Genomic DNA, 24,196 nt, shown 5'->3' with positions numbered 1-24,196 from the left:
AGAGGGTGATTTTCTCCTTGAGATAAATAACCATGGCCACTCAATAACAGCCAGAGATAAGAATGAGAAAGCAGTATTGGAAGCATATTACGGAAAGATACTGATAATGTATTTTTGCAGGCACAAAGCAGATTTTTTTTTTTAATCTTTAATAATAGACAGTTGTGATTGCGAATAGGTAGCTATGGCATCAATTCTAGGTATGCTATACTCCTGGCTGCAGTAGAAACCTATTGTAAGATACAGTTTGACAACTTTAATTTTTGTTTTAATTATACATGCCTATTCTTTATTTCTTTTCTTAAAATATAGGGTACTGATGCTAATAAAAAGAGGTGGATTCAGAGGCAGCTATAAGGATGTCAATGGTTTTCACGGCAGTAGGCAGAAAGGTGGGTGATTTTAGGAATAAAGATAGTGTGAGTTGGCATGTATTCCCTATATAACAAAAAAGTCTAGTATGGGCAAAAGAGTAAGAAGGTGCAGCTAAGAAACAAACAGATCATGGAAGTATATACGTAAAAGTTCAGCAAAGTTTTCAATGAAGTTGTACATCTTTGCTTTCTTCTTATAATGTTTGTTCCTCCCCAAGTTTCAATTTTTCAAAAGAAAAAAAAAATTCCAAGCCCATCATGGAGAAGTTAGAGGAAAAATTGACAAAGCTTGTATTGTAATTATCTTTTCCAGATTGGTTTCATAGGTCTTGCAAAAAAGACAGAGTAAGAGAGTGAGCCAGACCCTTTCCGGTGGTGCCCAGCAACAGGATAAGGGACAGTCGGCACAAAATGAAACAAAGGAAAGTCCACCTGAATATGAGGAAAAACTTCTTTTAGGGTGACAGAGCACTGGACAAGCTGCCGAGAGAGGCTGTGGAGTCTCCTTCTCTAGAGATACTAAAACCCCAACTGGACACCAACCTGTGCAACCTGCTCTAGGTGAACCTGCTTTAGCAGTGGGGTTGGACTAGATGATCTCCAGGGGTCCCTTCCAAACCCAACCAGTCTGTGATTCTGTGATTCTGTGATTCTGTGATTTGTGATTCTGTGATTCTGTGATTCTGTTTTCAGCCAGGTCAGAACATTTGCTCTGTCAAAACTTCATCCTTCTGAGCGGCTTTTCTTGCAGATTCTGGTATCACAATTTCCTCTTTTATACATGAAGAAATTGAAGGAAAATGGATAGTTCATAAAGGTAGACTGACAGGGAAGATAGGAAAACTGCCTTATCCTACAATATTAAATGTTTTTTTTTGTTGCACTCCTTGCTACAGTTTTGCTGTACAGAAACTGCATTTTAAAAAGAGAATTTAATTCTACAGCACAGAACAGTGTATTGCAAAATGTCATATATTTGGATCTCATAAGGGATTGGTATGATAGAATAAATGTTGAAACCAAAAGTCATCTAACTGCTTAGTCTTTTCCATTGCTCTGTACTGTTTCTTATTGTTGATTCATGCTCAATATTTGTGTTTGAATAAAGTGTTTTTTTCACAATCCCGAATTTCTAATGCTATGTCCCAGTTGCTGTTAACATTTAAATGTATGTCCGGAATTTAATCCATTATTCTGTATTGCAGACAGGAACTACGCTTACAACAGGACATCTTCATTATAGCAGCCCTGGGCTGTATAACTTTTTAATAAAATTACTCCTGTTTTCAGAAAAGAAATAATCCCATATTGAAATAAATACCTTGTAAAGACAGCTGCTTGCTCATTGAATGGCCTTCAGCAGCAATATAAACACTAAAAGGGTTGGATTGGTGTTGAACAGATCTTGGTAGCAGCTGTGGGGTGAAAAGAGAATGACCCATAGGTAATGCAGCTCTCTGTGAAGAACTGAAGGGGCACAGAAAACGCTCTCCATGTTCCATCCTTCTCCCTCTTCAGTGTATGGTGCAGATTTTCTGACAAATGGGCATCTGTAAAAGGCATTGTCAAGGGACATTGTTACAAGGGCAGCAGTCTGCTTTCTGTTTGCAGGAAGGAAATGCTGCATGATGAGTACCTTTCTGCACACAGATTAGTACAACAGTCCCAGAATCTTTGTGCTGTGTAACCATGAAGATGAACAACCAGATGAAAAATGTGCTCTAGTCAATGCAAATCTGAAGAAATTCAGTGTATATATCACAAAAACTATTTTATTTATTTGAGTTTTAAATATTGGCAACACTACAACCTTGTCTTCTGCAATAAGGTTCTGTAAATTAGTATGCTTATTAATTAAAAATGAGCATATGACTTCGTCATCAACAATATAGAATGATGTGGATCGATGGTTTTTATATTACTGCTTGAAAATAAACTTAGTTTCTAATAAAACTCTAATTAAAAGGTATGTTTACAGAAAACAGCAAGTGTAATAAGCATTTCATTTATTGTAATAATGTTAGCAAAACATCACTGTCATCGTTTGAAAGTAAACCAAAATCACATACATTCCTTTGGCATTTGTGATGAAGACTGGGAGAAGGGAAGCAGCATTGCTTTATTCTGTAATATCGCAACACCCAGCATACATTCCGGGTCAGTCCTGGAATACCTTCTCCATCAACTATATGAAATTTATTCCTCCTGTGTACTGATCTCTCCTTGTTCATGTGACTGTGTAGGGATGTCTCTTGTGCATACAGAGAGGTAGGTACAAGCAAAGCCTGAAGGCTGAATTTCCTTGGTTTCAGTATCAATGAAGAAAATCTAGAAATAAAGCCTCAATATCTTTGACAACCTACCTTACCAATTTCCTTATAACCAATGCTACATACAGTATGAAGTTACAGAATTAAATATAGCATTGGGTAAAATTAAAAAGGAAAGTAAGAGTTTGCTTGCTGGCTCAACTGTAGCACTGTACTGCCTCTGACATTTTGATCAATACTTGTATATATAGAAAACAAAAAATATACAGCAACTTATTTTCAGTCACTACAGACCTGAATTATTTTCAGAGATGATTGACTGATGAGTTTGTGCACCCTCCTGAGTAATCCAGAAATAAATCAACTAAAACCCCCTTTTTTTGTCTTTGTCTTCCTTTTTTTTATATATATACATATTTAATTTAGTTCACTATATAAAATAGTGTGTTTCACTAACCATGGAGGCACCTCTGTATTGCTCATTCAATATTTTATTCCACTTCATAAAAGTGCAAGTAACAGGTAGTTTCCTTGGCAGATTTTCCCCCCATATTTCCTCTGACAAAGCCTGAATGTTTTTCAGGATGGCAATATGAAACTTGGTGTCCTTTATTTTCACAAATTTCACAAAATCTGTGGCAAACAGACTTTGGTCTATCACATTTAACGTCTCACTCACAGCCTTGCTGACAGCTACGTGGAGTCTGGCGTCTCTGAGGTAGTGTATCTGGAGGAGAAAGATCCCTGTAACATGAGTGGAAAATGGAGTCAGGACAGAAGTCCAGTCTGACTTCCAAAGGTTGTTCCACTGATTTGAAGGTGGGTACTGATGAGCCGCAAAGCAGGCCACAAACAGCTGCCTCTTCCAGGATTTTATTGAACACACAGCAGCTCCCTAGAGGAACGTGGCAACTCACGTAGGCCTTCAAGCACTTGTGGAGGGCCTCTCACCACACTTCCTCCTCAGCTGGCAACACACTGGCAGCAGCTGGGGTTTGCTGGTTACCCCACATAGGTGGTCAAACTCAAAAGAGAATTTGTCCTGACGGTCAAAGAAACAGTTTCTCCCTAAGCTGTTGCAGTGGGTCAGTAGCACAGAGTGCCTGCTTATTTGGAGGGGGGTGATGTTCTTGTTGTGCCCCCATGCAGGCAGCCTCCTGCCTTACCAGCTTGTCATCTAGGCCTTGAGCAGAGAGATGTGGGACAGCCTGGCCAGACTCCCCAGGAAGGGACTGGTACAGTAGGCTGCAAATGAAAGACACCTTCTCTGGCTCACACAGCTCCTGCCTGGTGCACATGCTGGGGGTAAGGGCTATCCACAGGGTGGGAGATTTCAGGCAAGGAGAGGGCATGTGGGCTGCTTTGCACTGGAGAGAAAAGGCACAAGATGGTGGCAGGGGTGGAGGGGAGTGGTGGTGGTCACAGTTTGTGACCTCACAATGGCGCCGGGGCAACGCTGGCTGGGTGCTGTGCTGAGAGGAAGCGAGGTGCAAGGTTTGGGACATTGTTCCACGAGGAGCCAGAGCGAGCACCTGCCAAAGGCTGCCAGCTTCACCTCAGTGAAGAGACTAGAGCAGGCAATGCAGAGCCGCCATGGAAGAGAATAGATATCCTCCTCCTGCTCTACCCCTGCCACCTTTTGCTGTTCTACCTCTTCCTCCTCCTCTCCTCTCCCTGCTGTGTGACCTCCCCCATGCATGCCTCTTCACCCAGGCTTGGGCCTGGCCTGTGCACACATGGGAGCCCCCAGCTGGCTGGCAGAGGAGGGCCAGGGGTGGCCAGTCCAGTCTGGACCAGCCTGGTCCAGCCAGGGCTGATTGGGGCTGGTTGGGTGGGCACAATGCTGGGTGCACTCATTAATGTTTGTTGTTCCTGCCATTCCCTGCAGCCTCCCCTCATTTTTCTCCTTTCATTGTGCCCCTTTCTCCACACTGACCACCCCTTGTTTTCCTTCACACCTCCCTTCTTTTTCTCTCCCCTTTTTGCTACCTTTGTCCTCAGACTCTCTGAACACAGAGCAAAAATGCCTTCCTGCATGCCTCAGAGCCTGCTGCATTCTCAGAAATCAGAAGACAATGATGTTCTAGTGTATGAGGAAAGCAATGCAAGCTTTCTAGATTTAAAAAAAGTTGAACTTCTCCCACTCCTCCACCTATTAAAAGGTGATGACATGGGCCGGAAGTTTCCTTAACTTGATCTCTCATACGTGGTTTTTGTCCATCATTCAAGATGAGTTCATGACTGGGAAGATTGATTTAAACAGCACAGTGAAGCTACTTGAAAAACTGCAAGTGCCTTTTGATGTCACACATGTAAAACATGTTTTCAAGGTGAGGAATATGTAGATTAAGCAGTTAAATACGTTTAGAAAACCAGTTACATAAGTGTCGTATTTGTTGATTTTTTTAAATTAATGTTTTGAGAAGTGAGTTTCATGCTAGTAGGGTGTGCAAAATCAGCAAATAATTTGCCTCATCCAGGTCTATTGTTTCTATGAAAATACCTAACCAAGTGGTTGTATTAAAATCATAGAATAGAATCATAGAAATGTTTAGGTTGGAAAAGACCTTTAAGATCATTGAGTCCAACTGGTAACCTAGCACTGCCAAGACCACCACTAAACCATGTCCCTTAGTGCCACATTCTACACATATCTTTTAAATACCTCCAGGGATGATGACTCAACCACTTCTCTGGACAACTTGTTCTAATGCCTAATATCCCTTTCCATGAAGAAATTTTTCCAAATATCCAAACTAAACCTCTCCTGGCACAACTTGAGGACATTTCCTCTTGTCCTGTTACTTATTACTTGGGAGAAGAGACCAACACCTAAGTAACACCATCTCTTCAACACATCAAAATAGTACAAGGTGATGAAAAATATGTAGCTCTTGATTCCCAACTTTTTTGTAACATTGCCTCACTTGAGAAAGATTAGAACATTTTGATTTCATCCCTTCCAGCTGCTTCTGTGATCAAGCTAACAGGATCAGACATGCCTGTCTGACGCTGGGCAGAACTATTAGTATGACTACATAGAAATCCTTCTTCCAAGATGACAATATAGAGTTGTCCAATCTATTCAGGTTTCAAGTCAACATAGACCCAGCACACCTGTTCATTCAATTATCCATTATACCTCTCTTCTGAAGAATTTAAGATGTCTGCCAGAATGGATGGGAATTGTGCTCTAACCCCTGGGAAAAGATGTGGCCTTGAGATATGTCAATGTTTAAAAGATTCCTATGAAGGTTCCATGATACAGCTAGAAACTGGACTTACACATAAGTTAATTTAGCAGCAGGTGTGCAAACTATAGTGCAGGCAGTCCCACTGACAAAATACTGCAAACTGAGTAACTGAGTATCTTTGGACATATTGGGTTTTAACATTCTTCAGGTCCCCTCTAGTATTTACTCAAAAGATGTAGGATTTTTCTTTTTAGCTTTTTTTTTTTTTTCTTTTTTTTTTTTTTTTTTTTTTTACCAGAAATAGCTGTTTGGTAAAACTGTTTTCCTAAGGGAATGAAGCCAAGTGGCTAGATATATATGTGATTTCTTTGAGAACCAGCTGGCTGATTTGGTCCAGATTTCACAGAAGAGAATTAACTATGGCAAGTCAGAAACTTTCAGATCACATCATGCTGACAGGCAGGCAGGCAAGCAGAGGGAAGGCATTAAGATTTCCTCATTCTGTCCTGTTCCTCTCTCATTGCTCTCTGCCTTTTTAAGACAAGGTAAAACTGGCAGTGTGAACCCAACCCTTGCTGAAGAGGCTGTCTGTGGTTTTTGGATTTGCACTGCACTGAGTTTCCAACCTTGAGAATCTCATGAAAGCTTGAAACTGGTTCTCATTGTTTCCTGTATTTTCCATGTATTTTATTTTTTGACAGAAATTTGAGAGAGATGATCAATTGTGGGTAGAGAATGGAATAACTATTTAAGCAAGTGGCCTGCATAGACCAAGTCTGATCTATTTACATTTAACAATGTAATACACTCAACCATATGATCTAGTTATTTGTAACAGTACTGTGAGGTACCCTTTACTGAGTATATTCAGTAGTTTGGGGGCTCAAATTTTTCATCAGTATAATAATATTTAAAAATGCAAAGCATTCTGAAAGGAAATCTTAGTAGCAGCATTGTCAGTAACTATACATCAACAGTTAATTGAATGTCAATTTTATAGAAAATTTAGTTTTTAAAGAATAATCTGGGGTTTTCTTGTCTATTATCTTTGAATTTATTTGAATTTATTTTACTATAATGCTCCTTTAAGCAATACCAGAATTATGAACATTAATATTTTTGAGGAATAATAAATGCTCATATAATTATTCTCAAGACTAAGTCTTTGTTGAGGTAGCTCTTTTTCATAATAGCAAGAATTTGAATGCATTGTTAAAAAAAGGAATAAAAACTTACCAACAAATCTTTTATAACAATCTTTTTATTTTAAGATTAACATGATTTTTATAACTATAATTTGAAAAGTTCTATGTAGTATTATTGTCTGTCTTTCATCAAGAGGCAACTGAGATAGAAAATTTAATTTTTTGCCCAGCTGCACTTTGTACCAATACCTAAGTGAACACCTCCTGAGTCCTGGTAGATTACTTAATTCCAAAATAAGTTGGTTTTCTTTTTCTATTTAATGCTTATAAGTAAATTTACAGTTTTCTTCAAGATGTTAAAAATTAGACTGAGGATGTCAACCTTAGATGTGGGATTTCTCAAGCAGTAATGAAATGCATATTATTAGCATTTGTACTTAATTATTTTCTTGTTAGTGATTCCTGGTAAAAATGATCATTACAATTGTCTTTCACAAAGTCAAAACAAATATTTTACTGATTTATAATTTTTTTTAGCTAGAACTCCTCATGAAATTTACTTTTGTATTTTTTCTGGTTATCTAATGCATTCTTACTTTTATTGTACTTATTCGGACAACTCTTAGTAGGAACTGTATTGCATAGGAAGAAGCTGGTAATGTATCAATAAGCTTTTATCTTTTATGATATTGCTTCAAAACTAATCTAATTTAGTAGTAATTGAAAGTCTTCATCAAAGAGCTGCCAGAGCTCAAGTAAGCCACTTTATGTTTATGGACATTTTTGGGGAAGCTATCGTAACCACAGTAAGTGCCATGTTATTAGATGTTGAAATTTAGCTTTTTTGGTAGTCTCAGTTTAAGGAGCCAACAGTTACGAATTTTGATCAGGTTACAGTGATAATCAATGAGGCAATGAACTCTCATTTATGATTTTGTGAGTAATTTTGTTAGTAAATTTCCAAAGTTTCTCTTAATTTGGCAACTTTTAAGAATAATACAAGCTAAAATGTTAGAAACATCTATATGTCATATGCACAGTTATATATTTCATGTAGAAAATTTTAAAGGATAAATAAAACTGTTAAGCCTGAGAAAAATAAAAATGGCAGAAATGGTAAAAATGTACTATTCTACTCAAAATCTTTTACCCTTTTAGTTTTTCTAGTGGCTTCTATACTGAAACACTGAAATTAATTAATGTGCTAACATTTTGTAAGCTCTATGAAAACAAGCTTACAGTTTAAGTATTCTGAAAGTGTGAATAATTAATCTGAGTTAAACATTCTGGCTTGATAAGAATAGAACATGGTGTCGTAGGTTATTCTAAAGTATCTTGTCTCCAAACTTTAACAATGTTTCTTATTTGATGTAGTGAAAGACATGGATCTCAAGATAATTTGGTTATCCTTATTTTGTTTTTTAGATTACTGTTTGCTGTATGTTGTATGTAAATTTAAATTGCTGTATTTATAAGTTGGAGAGGTATTATATTAAATGTATTTTCCACTTGATAATTTTTATGCTGCAGATTTATTTTATTGTATAGCATTTTGGAGGTTTTATATAGTGTATTTTAATATTATATATGCATTATATAGAAATGTCTGTAATTACTTAGATTTTAATTGTGTCATATTGTACATTTTATTTTGTATAAAATCTTTTTAACACACAAAGTCAAACCTAAAAGTTGCATTTAAAAGTAGAAGAACATAATTTGATAAAGCATTAAGGTCACTATTATCTGAGGTTTTCTCAATTATTCTCGTTCTTGTGATCAGATATAATAGAATATTTTGTGTGTATTTTTGTATCATTGTATCTCTTTGTATTGACTGGGTTGTTTTTATTTCCTTTCATTTTTTTTCAGAAATTAATTGACAAACGGAAGGAACGTACCATTAACATAGAAGACTTCAGGGCAATTTATCGAACTATTGTACACAGACCTGAATTTCAAGAACTTTTTCATGCTTACTCTCCGGACTGCAAAATTCTACCTGATACCCAGCTCATAGAATTTCTCAGAAAAGAACAATTTGAAACTGAAGCTTGTGAAATAACTGCCTTAGAAATTATTCTGAAGTATGAACCCATTGAAGAAGGTATGCATAGTTTAACTATTTGATTTCTAGCTCTCAGTTATTATACTTCTGCCAAGGACTGTGTTTATGTTTTTGAATACCCATCTGACTATGCAAATTGAACATTTTAAAGTTAACTAAGGTAAGGAATTAAATTATATTCTGCATGTTGTATAATAACTTTTGTAACCACTTCTACAAAATGTTGATCTTTTTGAAATTCAGATCTTTGAACACTAAGAATGAATGAAACATGAATGATACATGAAACCATTAATAGAGCACAATAAATTTACACAGCATATTGCTTAGCGATAGCATCTTACTCTACTTACCAGATCGGTGGAGGTTTGTTAAATTTGTAATATGTGTATTCTTCAGCTATTGAAGGCTGCTTCAAGTTGTGGTGTAACATTTCTCCCAAGTTTTACTGAAAATAACTTGACGCAAAATTTTCAAGTAAGCTAAGAAAAGGAAATCAGACTTAACTGCATTTTATTGCAATCTGTTACTTTTTTCAGAGAAACTTGAATCTCAAATGTTTAACTTTGTTAGTGTGCTTTGGTTTCCAGTCTTTAACAATGGGTGGAATTGATAACTAGTTAAGAAACATAAACCAAAGAAGGAGAAAATCTTCCTTTTGGAATAGAAACCCTGGCATATCTATGTTGATATTGCCACTGTCGTGGAAAGAAGAAACTGGATCAATCTTTCAAGAAGAAACAGAAGACATTTGGTGTTACATTAAGAATCACTCACTGTCTAGTTATAGCTACAAAACCTTTGATTCCTTATGCCATTACTCTCTGAGGTTGTCTTTCAAATTAGAAGATAGTTTAGTGAATATATTCTACTCTTTCTGAGAACTGTTTACTAGTTAATATTTTTATGTTCCCGGTTAAAAAGGTTTTGGGTTATTTATTTTGATGGGAAAGTTAATAAATACAAAGCAGTAAAACAATCTTGAGTCAGTTTGAAAACACATTTTAAATATCAACTAAAGTTTCTATAGTTTTAATGTCTGGTTTAAATTTCAGATGCTGAGCTAAATTCTTGTTTGTTTCTCTGTCTGTGATAAGAGTGTTTGTCTTACTGAATGAAATAATAGCTGTATTGTTCATGCTCCTTTGAGTGAACTAATATTCTCACTCAAACATATTTGTTGGAAAGTTCCAGTTATGCTTGCATGTTAGTTGATTCATATGGTGGTGTGATAGACCATTTTGTGTAACTGTCATTCTGAATTTGGTATAGGATATTCTTTATCAGGATGATCTGTCTAACTCATCTGCCATCCTTGTCCTGTGTATTGCAGAAAAGGAAAAGGACAGATTTTGACACTTAATTGACTGGTTTGCTAACAGTAGCAACCATTATCTGATAAACTTGATATCACTAGTATGTCATGATTAAGATGAAACAGGTACTAGATTTTACATACAACACTGACAAATTCATCTTTAAAATTCAGCACATCCCTAACATTTGTGTGCAGACAGAGAAGACTTTTCAATGCTATTAAGCCAGATAACTCTAAATTAACTCTCTGAGAGTACTTTAGCAAGTTCAGGAAAAGTATGGAATACATTATTCTTATTTTTTATTGTACAATTTTCATGTCTAACAGTAAAATGCTGCATTAACAGATTTTGTTTGTGTGTGTGCTAAAGCTTGCATTTTTGGCTGAGAACCATTTTATGCAATTGATTATAAAAGTAGTGAATATGTGATTCACGCCTGACAGTTGTGTCTTACTAATATCTGAATGTCATTTGTGTTCTACGTAAACATTTGATTATCTCCATCTTATTATTAAGTTTGAATAGAAGTGTTGAGTCATGAAATAGGATTAAATAAAACATGCCAACCAAATGCACTTTATTTTTTAAAAACTTCATTTATATCTCTGATAAATTTTTTGTAGCTCATTATTCTGTATTTGTTTGAATAGAATTAGAGGCACAATGAGATGAGAAGGTGCATCCCACTATTATTTGCAGCATAGTGCTATTCAAAACCACTGCTCCTATCTCTGTATTTTCCTGATAGGCAGTACCAAAAGAGGTTAAAAGTACAATCCTGTCTTGAAAATGTTGCTTATTTTCTTACAAAAAAGATAAACTTGGTGTATCTGTCATATAAAGAATGTGCGTAACCCAGAATGCATTTGTGAATCAGAAAAACATCTTCAATTTATTCCTAGGATATATATTCTTTTAAACTTATCTTTCATATGTACAGAAAATAGAAACTTAATCCTATTGTTACAGTATAGAACAATACAACATGTGCGTGTGGATAAATCAAAGAACTTAAGATACTAAATAAGATACAACTATCAAGAGGCAGTCATCTGCGGCTGCTTGGTTTCCCCCCCAGCCCCTGGCGGGGGGCGGGGTGTGTGTGTCTCTAAATACCGGGGCCCGGATTGAGGACCCTGGGGGGCCATATCTGGCCCACAGGCCGTAGTTTGAGGAACCCTGATCAAGAGTCATGGGGTAGCAATAAGTCATTCTGCAAATATGTTAATGAAAGAAAGACCAAGGAAATTCTTGATGCATTACCTAAGTACGATCAGGTGGCTAATATTAATGAGACCAGAGTAAGATCTCAGTCAAATATATGGAAAAAACAGGGTAGGACATGCTTAAATGACTTCATCAGATCAGTGAAGACAGGTTGACAAATCAGAGTTTTTAGAAAATTGACTGTAACAAGCTTGGTTATTACAGGTTAACTTTGAAAAGACATGGAGAACAGATGATGAAAGATCAAATCTAATACCTGTTTTAGAAAAGGAATATCCAAGGAACTATACACCAGTCAGTTACTAGAAAAACTAGAACAAATAATGAATATGTAATCACCTCTAAGATGGTAAGGGTGAGTAACAGTTTGTCAAGACATTCCATGAAGAAATCATATTGTTTTCTTCTATGAGACAGTAACAGTGCTGGTGAATAGAAGAATCATACTTTTTAACAGTGTCCTGCATTCTAAAAAGCAAGTTGAGGAAGCAGGCAAAATAACTATATGGCAGATAAGCAACTCATTAGAAAATTACTCTGAGAAGTTAGCCAGGAATGACTTAGAGTCAAAATGAAAGGCTACATCTGTCTACAGTTTCACTGATCATGGTGTTGGGATCCAGACTTCAATTATGTCATTGATAAGCTGAATGATGAAATAGAAATTAAATTTATTAATTTTACATTTGTCATCAGAACTCAAGTGTAATAGGGAAAAAGATTAAAAGCCAAAGCGATCTTGGCAAATTGATGATACAGGAAAGAAGGATGGAGTTCAATATGGAGAAGCACTACATTCCAATCAGGGCATCAAACATCAAGAAGGAAGTTCATCAAATGGAAAGAATTGTAGAAGCCCATTGAAAAATATCAGAAGTCAAAGAAAACCTAACCTAAATAGAAAGATGAACTGAACTGGATTTGTTTCTGCTGGAAAGCAGTGGAATGAGGGGAAATGTAGTAGTCTTCTTATATGGATAAGACTATGACAAAAAAGGAGAGGAATAATACAAAACAGAAAAAAAAAATGTACAGCAAGGAAGTTTCAGGGTAAACATTATGGAAAAATTTCTAACAAAAAGGTTCTTAGGTGCTGAAAAGGGATTACCAGGATGTGTGTGGATTCTTCATCAATGGAAGTCTTTAAGAATAACTTTGACAGAGTTCTTGTAGGAATAACATTTCTATTGTTAAGAACAACAGTGCAAGTATGTATGATGTCTGGAGGGCCTTCATCCTTATATTCTATTTCTGTTTAGTATTTTAAAACATTGCAATTTTTTTCTAGTTCAAAAAGCTGTGTAATTTAGAAATAATTATTCTCTTTGTGTTACCATCATCAGAATGATTTTCATAAAGTCTCATTCAGATAGAAAATTTTCAGTCTGTATACATACTGAAGATTGATAACTGCAATGCTAACCTGTAAATTGTGATTCTTATAGCTCTATTGAGAATTGACAGGTCAGATAAGTGTTTGGTGTTTTGGGTGTCTTTTTTTTTTTTTTTTTGTGTGTGTGTGTGGTGGTGTTTTTTTTTCTTTTGTTGTTTTTTTTGTCAAAAGTTTGTATACATTGACCCCTCTAAGTTATCATTAAGACAAAGTAATCTTGAATTACCTACTGCTTAATTATCACTAGCCTGCTATACTGACAATAATAAGGTTATTTTAGAGCCAGAACTGGGAAAAATCCCTGACTAATTGAAACTAGGTTATGTTTTGAAGCAAAGCTGGCTTCTGAGATTACATCATTTGCAAAATTACACTTGAAGCTTGACATTGGAGCAGTAGTTGGCATTATAATGGACCTGTTTGTCATCAAATCCGTTAAAAACAAAACAAATGGGATGACTGTCACTGGTATGGAGGCAATTAGCAGTTTTTCTTATAGACACAGTAATATAATAAGCTTGATTTGCAATTCATCTTTGTGGGCATTTATTTTGTTAAAAAGCTATTTTTTTTCAAATGCTTCTAATTTAAACATTATTTTACCAGTATTTAATTGAAATTTTCTACCACTGAGGAAGATATTTTGTGCTAGGAATCATAGTTTTTTCAAGATTATTTTGACAGTCTTCAACTGACATTTTGGAGAACAATTCCTGTTCTTTCTGCAGAGAAAAGAAGATTCTTTGTGCATTGACTGACATGTTACTTTCCAAAACTAAGCAATGAATATTTTCCTTTGTATTTAATTAGGACTTCTGAAAACACTTCTTATTGGTGTCCATAGAAATATAAAAATGTCAGAACATATTTATTTCCTCTCATAATTTTGAACTACAGCAATTCAGTTCCAGACTTACACACATCTGATATTTGTGTTTATGTTGTTTGTTATGAATTTTAAAATTGCAGGAAAGTGTTACGCTTTATAACCTTCAGCAATGTTTAGAATTGGCTATTAAAAATTATGGAAAGTACACAGATATAACCATCGGTTTAGCTTCACACCAGAAATTCTTTGCTTTCTTTTTTGTTCAGTGAGGAAAAGAAGACAGATGTCAATTGAAGGTTTTATAAGGTACATGAGCTCAGAAGACTCTTCAATATTCAAAAATGAACACAGAACTGTCTACCAAGATATGAACCACGCATTATGTGACTATTTTATTTCATCTTCTCACAACACCTATTTGACATCTGACCAGCTAATAGGGTCCAGTGATCTATGGGGATATATCAGGTATTTAGATACTGTTTTTAAAACATTCTTTGGCTTTTGGTTGTTGTTGTTTTAAATGAATACTGTCACATATAATCCTACTTGGTAATAAGGAACAAAACCATCATAGATACAAGTAGAAAATGTGAGAGTGGTCTTTTAATTTGTGTGTATACTTTTCAATATATTACCCAAACCATCTGTTCATAGTCTGGAAACCATCCATTTTTTCACTTACATCTCAAAAAATCAGCCTCACAGCAAATGAAAACTATAGTATGCTGCACAGTATATGATTAAATCAGTTTTTAATTTCAACATGCCACGCAAGAATAAATAACTCCCTGAAATAAATGTAGAATTCCTGGGCAAATGCTAATATACAGGACTTAAGGGCACAGTACAGTGGAGTATGTCCAGGATATCTGTGACCAATGTATGTTGCAATGTGGTTAGTTTAGAAACAACAACAACATGGGCACTGTAGGAGCTAGGAAGGAGAACAAACGTTGAGTGTGCAATGTATGACTCAAAGAGGATAAGGAAACCAGGATGTTTTTTTGCCAAGACACATTTAGAAGAAATGATGAGGGAAGGAGAAAATGGTTTATGTATTAAAGGCAATACAGAGAGGAACAGAAAGTATGAAAAATTTGGAAGACAGGTGTCCAGCATTCTTATTCCTTTGTACTACTTTAGTGAAGTGAAAGAAACACTAATTAATTTCTTTCTAACAGTATTTTAAATTATATGACATTAATACTATATTGCTTTAAGTAATTGCAAAGTGAGTATAAAACCCCCTCTCTTCCTCTTAAACTGCTATTTGTGTAGGGAAAATGTAAAATACTAAAATAAGCTAGAAGCATCTCTGTGAGATTGTTAGTATGTAAAGGGCACCATGTAAAAGGCAGATTGGTAATTAGTCTGTAAGAAATGTTTAAATTAATAACAAGCCAAATATTAGAAACCTAAGACCTTTAAGGGTGCCATTACCATATTAAAAATTAAACCAAAGTAAATTTAAGGTATCTGAGAAGCTTTATCACTTCCTTTTAGAAATAAGGTAGAAGGAGATTATGTAAAGACAAGTACAATCTGATGTAAGTGTGATGCTGTTATTTTTAAGTGTAATGATTCTCAAACTTGCAGACAAATCTTGGAATAATAATAATAACAATGATAATATAAAAGGCTCTTTCAAACGTTTTGTCTTTTAAGCAACTGTTTTCCATCATTCCAATATTCTTTTGTTTAAATCTTTGACTCTACTGAATACTGAAAGTTATTCAGTTATTAGTCCTTAATTCCCTAATGAAGTTTATTACCTAAAATGTTTAAGATAAACAATAGAAAATATAGCTCTGTCTCATATCTGTATCATTCTATAGAATTTCTTTTCTTTGCAATGAAAAAGTAGGGGGTGTTGTAATTATTCAAAGTGCTTGTAATCAGAAATACAGTGACTTGTGTAAGAAAGTGTGTTATCTTTCTTTTGAGTATAAAATTGTTTCTCCTCTTTTTGTTCTTTTGAAGCGCTCTCTTAAAGGGATGTCGTTGCCTGGAAATTGACTGCTGGGATGGCTCAAACAATGAACCTGTTGTGTATCATGGTTACACTTTAACAAGCAAAATTCCATTTCGTTCTGTAATTCATGTGATAGACAAGTATGCATTTGTGGTACGTATCTATATGTTGGTTAAAATGTGGTGATGGCTTTAACAAAGCCCATGGACTTGGTTGTTGTCAGAGATTCACCAGGGTAAAAAAAAATCTGAACAGAGACAGTGCTTGTGGCAGTGGGCATTGTTGAAATAAATTATGGGAAATAGTGTTATCTGTTCTTAATATCTTTTAAAATTTTATTTAAGAAACGGTAAACATATTTTACTGATAATGATTATAAACCAAACTTGGTGCAAGGAATTCAGAAGACCTTACACAGCTTGTTAGGTGGAATTTGCACCTGAGGTCATTTAAGCAAGGACTGAATATAAAGTGATCAGCTACTTCAGAATTAGTCCAACGTTTCACCACTTCACATCTTTTGTATTTTTTTACTTCACTTATTCTTTTGTTGCTATCAGTCTGTCTTATATCCTATGGCTGAATTTATAAAACAGAGAAAAATGTTAGATAATAGCTGAGTTTGAGACTCAGTCTGTTTTCCATTTCCTCTCGTTTTGAATTCAAGGCCTGGTAAAGGTTACCATCTACCGCTGTCTTTTTGTTGAACGACTCATTAGGGCAATGTCCCTCCTGCCTATGTCTGGTAAAGCAGCAAAAGCTGGAGAGCTTGTGGCACTGTCTCAGTCTTTTGTGTAGGTTTCTGGCAAAACTTCTGCTCAAATGAAGTCCTGAACTATTAACATAACTGTTGTATTCAGGCCAGCATTATGTGTGTGAATATATACACCTGTGATCATACATTTATATGGATTTTTGTACATATATATTTATAGCATGCTCAGGCTTAAGCAGAGCTCTATTTTTTCTGTCCTGATTTCTATATAAAATTAATTAGCCGCTGATTTGAAAAGACAGTGAAAACAACAATATGGTTTTATATCACTGTTCTTCACAACCTGTTAGATACAACTCTCCTGGTTTTGCTAATATACAGCACATTGTATATAACTATAACACAAATGTAATTTAACAGGCTCAAGTTACAATAAGATGATAAAATCACAATAGGTAATGGTTTGTACCAGCTGTCTATCCAGGTTAAGGTGTGCTTCTACTGGTGGTCAATAGCAAACGCTCAGGGAAAATGTGTAAAAACAAGGTAAACATAAAATTATACTTCCCTTAGAAATTGACGGTTTAGGTCCTGCCCAAGTAAATATTTTATTCAGAGTATTTGTTTTATTAGCCACCACTATTACTGGCAGCTTCTGAGATTTATTTGTACAGTCTAAATGGGCATGTCTCATTTGAGCTATTCACTAATTTTTACTTGATTTCCTATGTTTCACCTGTCTGGCTTGAGTACTGTGATAAGTGAGGTGTAAAGAGTCCTCAGAAAAGGTTTTGATATTATAAAAAAATATGCATAGCTTGTTCATGTGAAGGCAATGAATTCTGACCAAATTTTAAGGACACTGTGAACTTGAAACATAGTAAATTATGTCATGAGTTAAATCAAAAGACACTTAATCCTGGTTTACTTTGTCAATTGTAATTTTAGAATCTGATTTTACCTTTTAAAAACAAACAAACAAAAAATCTCTTTTCTCATAACAAAACTGTGTAAACAATGGAGAAAATTTTGTACACAAACCAAACGCTCTACCCTATAAAGCAGAGAAATATTTTAAATCTCTGGCTACAGTGGCTACAATTTATATTTAGCTGAGTCAATTTTGCCTTGTTTATAATTGTTTTTTCATTGTCCTTTAAAATAAATTTAGCCACTAAAGGAGCTATCACTAGAATATCTCAGATGTAAATTTAAAGGTACATGATTATGTGAAACTTTCCAAGTTCTACCTATAGATACATGAAAATTGCAATAATTTTGTTTTCTATTTTTCTTTTTCCTTATTTTCCCTTATTGAAATTTTTTTTTCAGAAAACTTAATCATTATTTCAAAAACATTAATCTACCAAATGTGGTAATTCCCTGTTGGGATGACTTAGTCAATAGGATTAGAGAGCAGTAATGTTATAACCTTTAGGTGCAAAAGAAAGAGAAGATACTAGGTCTGAAGAAATGAGGATTTCTTTAAGTTTGAAAAACACCAAAATGGTCAACATTGATATCTTCAGAATATGGAATGTTTTAAGTCTCCTTTGAAATCAACCTAAATAATTTTTTAAGCTTTGGTGTGTCTGGGAGGTTTTATTCTATCTTCCTTTTTTTGGCGTAATTCCTCTTCTTTCTTTGTAAGTTCATTTGTTGAGAACCACCGTCTCAGACACACAGTAGTCAAAGCATCGTTCTTTAGAAGCTCTGTGTATCAGCTGAGCCATTAACTGTGAGAAATTTTGCTTTTTGTTTCCGGGTTTTACTCTGCCTTGTGCAATTGAATCAGCCTGATCTCTGGCTCATTTAACACTTCTTTTCTCTCCACCTTCTTTACATCCAACATTAATCATTGTTACATGCCTCTGATAACTTCTTTTCTATGGATTATTGGACAAATACACTTCAATATATGCTTTCCAAATATCAGCACAGACATTACCTGGTTTCTCTAATAAAGTATTGTGTTCTTCTTAACTGATCTTCATTTGATTTACCAAGGGTTTTTTCATCTCTGTATATGTCTAACCTTGTCTTAACCCCTTTCAACTTCCTGAGGATGTGTGTTTATTCTCCTTCAGTTGTGCTTTCTCTTTTCTATAAATATTGTGAACATTTTATTGTAGTACTAACCCGAAACAACCAACCTATATTCTGAAAGTTTTGAAAATAAACAAAAAATACAGATTACCAAGGGGGCTTTTGTAAGATATTTTTGGAAGTCAAGTGGTTCTCTTAATTTGTTGATAATAAAAGCCTTTAAATTGTATTTCCAGGCATCTGACTATCCAGTTATACTGTCTTTGGAGAACCACTGCAACCCTAAGCAACAGGAAGTAATGGCAGAATGTTTAGAAACTATTCTAGGTGACAAACTTCTTACATCAACAATTGGTGATACAGAAGTGACTCAACTACCTTCTCCTGAGGTAAAAACATTGCTTTTTATTCTGTGAAAGATAGGGGAAAAAAACTGGTTTGGGTTTTTTCTTTAATCTTTTGAAACTGAATTTATGAAACTGCTCGTCTGGTGTCTGAAATAAACTCCAGGTGGTAACAAAAAATAATTAACCAACACCAAAACACTCACATGAAAAGATAAAGAAAACAGAAAAAGCAAAAATGAATCATGTGGATTGATATGGAAGTTTTCATTTAAAGGAAAACTGCAGTACTGCAGTGAAGCACATATTTGTCAAAAGCTAACATACTAACATTTTTGCAAAGCTTTAGATCTCGCAGTTAAAATCAAACCAACATTCAGTGTTCTGGATGCTTTAAAAGTTTTATTTTATTTTATATACAAATACAGTTAAGTAAAGTTTGTGGGTTACAGTTTATTTTATATCAAAACATGCAGCTGTACTAATGTGTTTTGATATTTTGCACCATACTTACTAACACTGAATAATCTTGCATATCAAAATCCGAACAGCTGCACTGAAACTACTCTGATTTTTTTAAAAGTGAACTATTACTTAATATGGATTAAGTTATCGTAGTGTTCTTCATCTACAGTAGTCCTATGCTGGAGACATGGTAACCTAAAGACAGAAATGAGTATCTGCCTTTAAAAAGAGCAGATTTATATATAGGGAATAGCTTGCCAAAGACTGCAGAAGTAAATACTAGTAAATCTGAGCTTTGAATCTGAGAGCTATGCAAACACCTGATTAATTTGGGAAATTTCAAGTTATGGAAACATAGTGTTACATTGAACAGCTTCAAAGTTTCTGTTGACCTCCAAATTAAGCATTTTGAGGTTAAACTTGAACAATCTCCTCTCCTCTCCTTGTCTCCTCCCTTCCTTTTCTCTGAAGTGAAGCTTCCCATGTTTTAGTCTTAAAAGAGGGAAAAAAGTGTGATTTTTAAACAGTATGCTTTAACTAAAATTAAAAAATCTTCACTTTAAACATGTTAGTATATGTTTTCTGCTATTTTTTTTAATGTTAGATTGAAAGAATTTTCTGAAATTTAAACATTATTTAAATGGAAACCTGAATCTATGTTTTTTTGTCAATAACAATGTTGATGAAACTATTTCATTGAGGTCTGTTACTGCAAAAACATTCTTTCTCAGTGTGTTTCTCCCTAAGGCAGTGTTTCTCAGCTGGTGGCTTGAGACCCCTGGGATATGAAGCCAGAAAAGGCAATTAGATGGGTGTTGAAATTTTTATTGCAAACAAAAATAAATAAATTCCCATTGTTCCAGTCTTTGCACATAATATTCTTTCAAGGACAAAAGATTTTTTTCTAGTCCCTTGTAACACAAATACATGCATACATATAAAACAGTTATTTAAGCTTGTCACTGTTATCAGTGATGTATCAGATATATTTTATACCTTTTTTTTTTCTTTAGAGTAACTGAAAAAGGAACAATGCAAACAAAAATGTGGGAGGAAACACTGTCATAAGGAAGGACAACACACAAAGAAATGTGTTTTTTCTAAAGGATTTGTTAGAGAAAAAACATTTTTGAAGTAGTGTGTCCAAAAAACATCCTAAAGTATTACCATACTTTTATAGATTGTAGCATTATATTTTTTATATCACGCTGCCCAATATCACTTTGCAACCTTGAAAAGTGTTGTGTAAATTAGAAAAAAAAAATAAACTGCGTTAAACATGAGAGTTTGATCCTGTGCAGCCTGCTCTAGGTGAACCTGCTTCAGCAGGGGGGTTGGACTAGGTGATCTCCAAAGGTCCCTTTCAAGCCCATCCATTCTGTTGTTTTGTGATTCTGTTTGTTTTAAAACTTCTCAAAGAATAGCTACATTCAATCTAATAGGTGTGCAAAGATCCTTTGTCCTCTGTAGCAAACACAAAATCAGTGTACTGCATCTGAACCATGGAGTCACTGAATCACATACTTACAAAGATTACTTTATGTGAGATATGTCCCTTAACAGATGATTACTGTGATATAGGGAATTCATTCTTGATATTGCCTAGGTTATAATTTTTGTAAGTCAGCTCTGAAGAATTTTTGTCTGAAAATGCATTGCTGGGTTCCATGCTTATTCCTCATTTAAATGTATGCTCTTCAGGTGAAATTCATTCTATTGAACTTTTAATCTTTTAAAATTATGTGAGTTGTATTTCACGTCTATGTAGGATGTAAGAGTTATCTAAATAATAACACTCTTCTCAGCTGATTTTCAAAAGTCTGAATTTAATACGTCATTATATTGAGACTGAACAAGGCTTAGGATCACCTTCATTTCTCTTTGTTGCTCTGATCAAGCACTTAAGAAAAATCATAAGGATGGTATTTTGCAATGGAAACATGTAGTTATGATTGAATTTGCAAATAGAATAGTAAGCTTGACTTTTTTGGCTAGCATCTTTTTGAAGAACAACTTTTGGTCCATGTTCAAAAGCAGTTTTGTGGCATCACATCCTTAAAGTTTGGGACCTTGTACATATTCAAGGCTTGAGTAAATTGATTAATCATTTGAGAGAGCCAAATGCCGAACTTAGACTTAAGCAGTGTAAGAGATGTTACAGAACCATAAATGATGAATTTTAAATGCTGTTCATGAGAAGGATTCTCAGTCAGTGTAAAAAAAAAAAAGAAGTTTTCACTCATATCGTTTACTGTTCCACTTTTTTCAAGACAGCACTAGCAAGAATAGGGAAGAAGCTATTGCATCTGCTATGCTTCTATAGGAACCCAACTGGTAAAGCCATGCCAGGAAGAAAATTGTATCAGAAGTGTTAACACCATTAACAGAGTAAAGATGTTGCTCTTTAAATGTGACAGTCTTCTGATTTCTGGTACAAGTCTAATAAAATATAGTAAGTGTCAGCATGATTAAAGTTCATTGTAGTTGTTCAGATAGGAGATTGGTTCAACAAAATGATAAATGTTCATTAGCATGGCTCAAATACAGTACATACACTTGCTTAGAGGCTGATACAACCAATAGCCTGATAACTCATTTTGAAAAATATTAATATGAATAATGTACTCAAGTGAATTGGTACATGAGTATCTTTACTAGCAAAATTCTTATTAGATAACTTTATCTATCTATATTCATACACAACAAAAAAAGAAAGCTTTGAAATCAGTTTCCTCTCTTGAAACTTTCCTATGTAACTCATTTATATTTATATGTGAACCTGTACCTTTCATTGAGTATTGAAATAAAGGAAATGGAAAATATAGCAAAAAGCAACATTTTGAAAAAGAAATCGTTATAAACTATAATTTAGCCTACTAACAGGTCTGAAGTTTTCTTTGTAGAGTTTGGCATCTTCTGTGGTCAACATACATTCCCTTCACTTAGATTATCAGCTTTTTCCTTAGCATGTTTTAATGTATATTTTTAAATACATTTTAAATGTTAATTTAAAATTATGATTTTGTCATTGGTGATTCTTTTTTTACTGTTACACTGTCTTATATTAAAGCAAAATAGGTGGTAAATTGCTTATATGCTAAAATATTTACTTATCTTGATTGTAAATTAATATGAATATCACACTGAAGTAGTTCAGTATGAAGGTGAATATACCTTAACATATCTTAATCTGAGCTCCACCCTCCTCCCTTCTGGCTGGATCTCAGCAAGGAAGATGGGAGGGATTGAAAGGGTAGAGTCTTTTATTCTTTATCGAAATTAACAGTAACCACAGAGACATTTTTTATAATGTGCTCTGTTAGAGAATATTCCAACCTAATAATATCCCTAGGGACACAGCACAGACCTCTTTACTGCCACATGTGCCTAGAAATGCAAGGAGCATAATTCTATACCTCAGGTCCTCTGTCTGCATCACAACAGGTTATTGATCATTTAGTTGTCAGCTTTTATGTTCATGACCTGTGCTATTGCTGCCTTTGGCAGGTTTTTTTCAAAATCTGCTTGTAAGATCCCTCAAAGACTTGACTTTGGACTTGCCAGTTTAGTCTTCCTTCCCTTTTTCTCTCAGACTTTTTTTGCAAGGACCTTCAATATCCAGCTTCTCCTGCCACATCAGACTGAAAGATTATGTTTCTTAGATGAGAAATCTTCCTCATCTGACAGCTACTGTTGTTATTCTTAATTTTGCTCTTCCTGTGAAGGGGCACATGCAGCTTATGCAAGGCTTCCTTTTAACACCCACTTCTCAATGTTCTTTAAGATATGAATCAAATAGTACCCTTGTCTGTAAAAGAAGTGAAATACCACACCATTTCTCCAAACACTACATAGAAATATTTACCAGTTACAGATTCTTATTTAGATCTTGAAGATTTGGAGATCTCCACGGAAATTATTTTCTCCTTCACTTGTCTGATCAATCTCCTACTTGCTTTTCTAGTAGGCTTTGAGCTACACCTTTGTCAGCTGAGATGATTCTGTGTGCCTGGAAGAAGGATTAAAATGTAGAGCAAACCCATTCTTAGGTGCGCCTTTGGACCACAGCTCATGAGTGATGTCTCCTACCGTTGTAAATCTAAGTGAAAATCACAGGGAGATCCAGAAAAGAAAGTTGGATGGTCACTGCTTTTTCTCAATACCTGCTTGCCTTGAAACAAAAACCCCAGAAAATTTCAGGAAAAGAGGTTTTGAAATTCTTTAGTCTCAGTCATAAGTTCTCCCTACAGCTGACTATACTAGTACTGTTAATTCCCTGGAATATTATTGTATTCTGTAGCAACAATCAATTCTTCCTCTACATATGAAGCAGCAGAAAGAGAAGGCTTTTGCACTGTTTCTTTCTTTCACACACCCTTTAGCCAATGCGATAGACTGAGGCTACCCTTGAGCTTCATCAGTCTCTCCTACCATATCTATCCTCTTATCTCCTTCCCACACAGATATTTTGACGCCCAAAGTAACAGACCCAGTACAATCCTCTCCCTGCAGTCTTGGTCACTTGGTCACTATGATGCTTCTAAAGAGACTTCATGAACTTCCTTTAATATTCAGTGCAATATCATGTCCTTTGAGTGAATTTCCATGTCAAATTGTATTTGACATCACTGACTGGTGCCAGATGTCTTTTTGATTGCACAGAGAAAGTCTGTGTGTGTTTTCATATTTCTATTATGTCTGGAGTCCTCAGGTAAAACAAGACAAGGCACTACCAGCTAAGGGTCCTGTTTTTCAGTGGGATCTAACTACTGCCAACAGCTGTAAAAGGTCAAGCTGTTTAGCTATTAGCAAATTGATCCTCTCTTTATCTT

The 24,196-nt window shown here is 34.9% G+C and overlaps 2 protein-coding genes across 2 annotated transcripts in view; one reads left to right on the top strand and one right to left on the bottom strand.

Annotated features, from left to right (window-relative positions):
* Positions 1-3,074: 3,074 nt before the first annotated feature.
* Positions 3,075-4,149, bottom strand: CAPZA3 (capping actin protein of muscle Z-line subunit alpha 3). The gene is given in 4 exon segments (XM_037389777.1): positions 3,075-3,510; positions 3,512-3,627; positions 3,630-3,783; positions 3,785-4,149. Coding segments are annotated over 4 exon segments (1,071 nt in total).
* Positions 4,150-4,237: 88 nt separating this feature from the next.
* The window catches only part of PLCZ1 (phospholipase C zeta 1), a 48,371-nt gene continuing 28,412 nt past the window's right edge, over positions 4,238-24,196 (top strand). The window contains exons 1-6 of the mRNA XM_037390141.1: positions 4,238-4,251; positions 4,851-4,974; positions 8,856-9,090; positions 14,086-14,287; positions 15,803-15,947; positions 18,792-18,944. Coding sequence (XP_037246038.1) covers positions 4,238-4,251; positions 4,851-4,974; positions 8,856-9,090; positions 14,086-14,287; positions 15,803-15,947; positions 18,792-18,944 — 873 coding nt within the window. The remainder of the gene's footprint in view (positions 4,252-4,850; positions 4,975-8,855; positions 9,091-14,085; positions 14,288-15,802; positions 15,948-18,791; positions 18,945-24,196) is intronic.

Source organism: Falco rusticolus, chromosome 5 (genome assembly GCF_015220075.1).
Source record: "Falco rusticolus isolate bFalRus1 chromosome 5, bFalRus1.pri, whole genome shotgun sequence".
Classification (NCBI taxonomy): Eukaryota; Metazoa; Chordata; class Aves; order Falconiformes; family Falconidae; genus Falco; species Falco rusticolus.
This window is presented reverse-complemented; position numbering and strand designations above follow the sequence as displayed.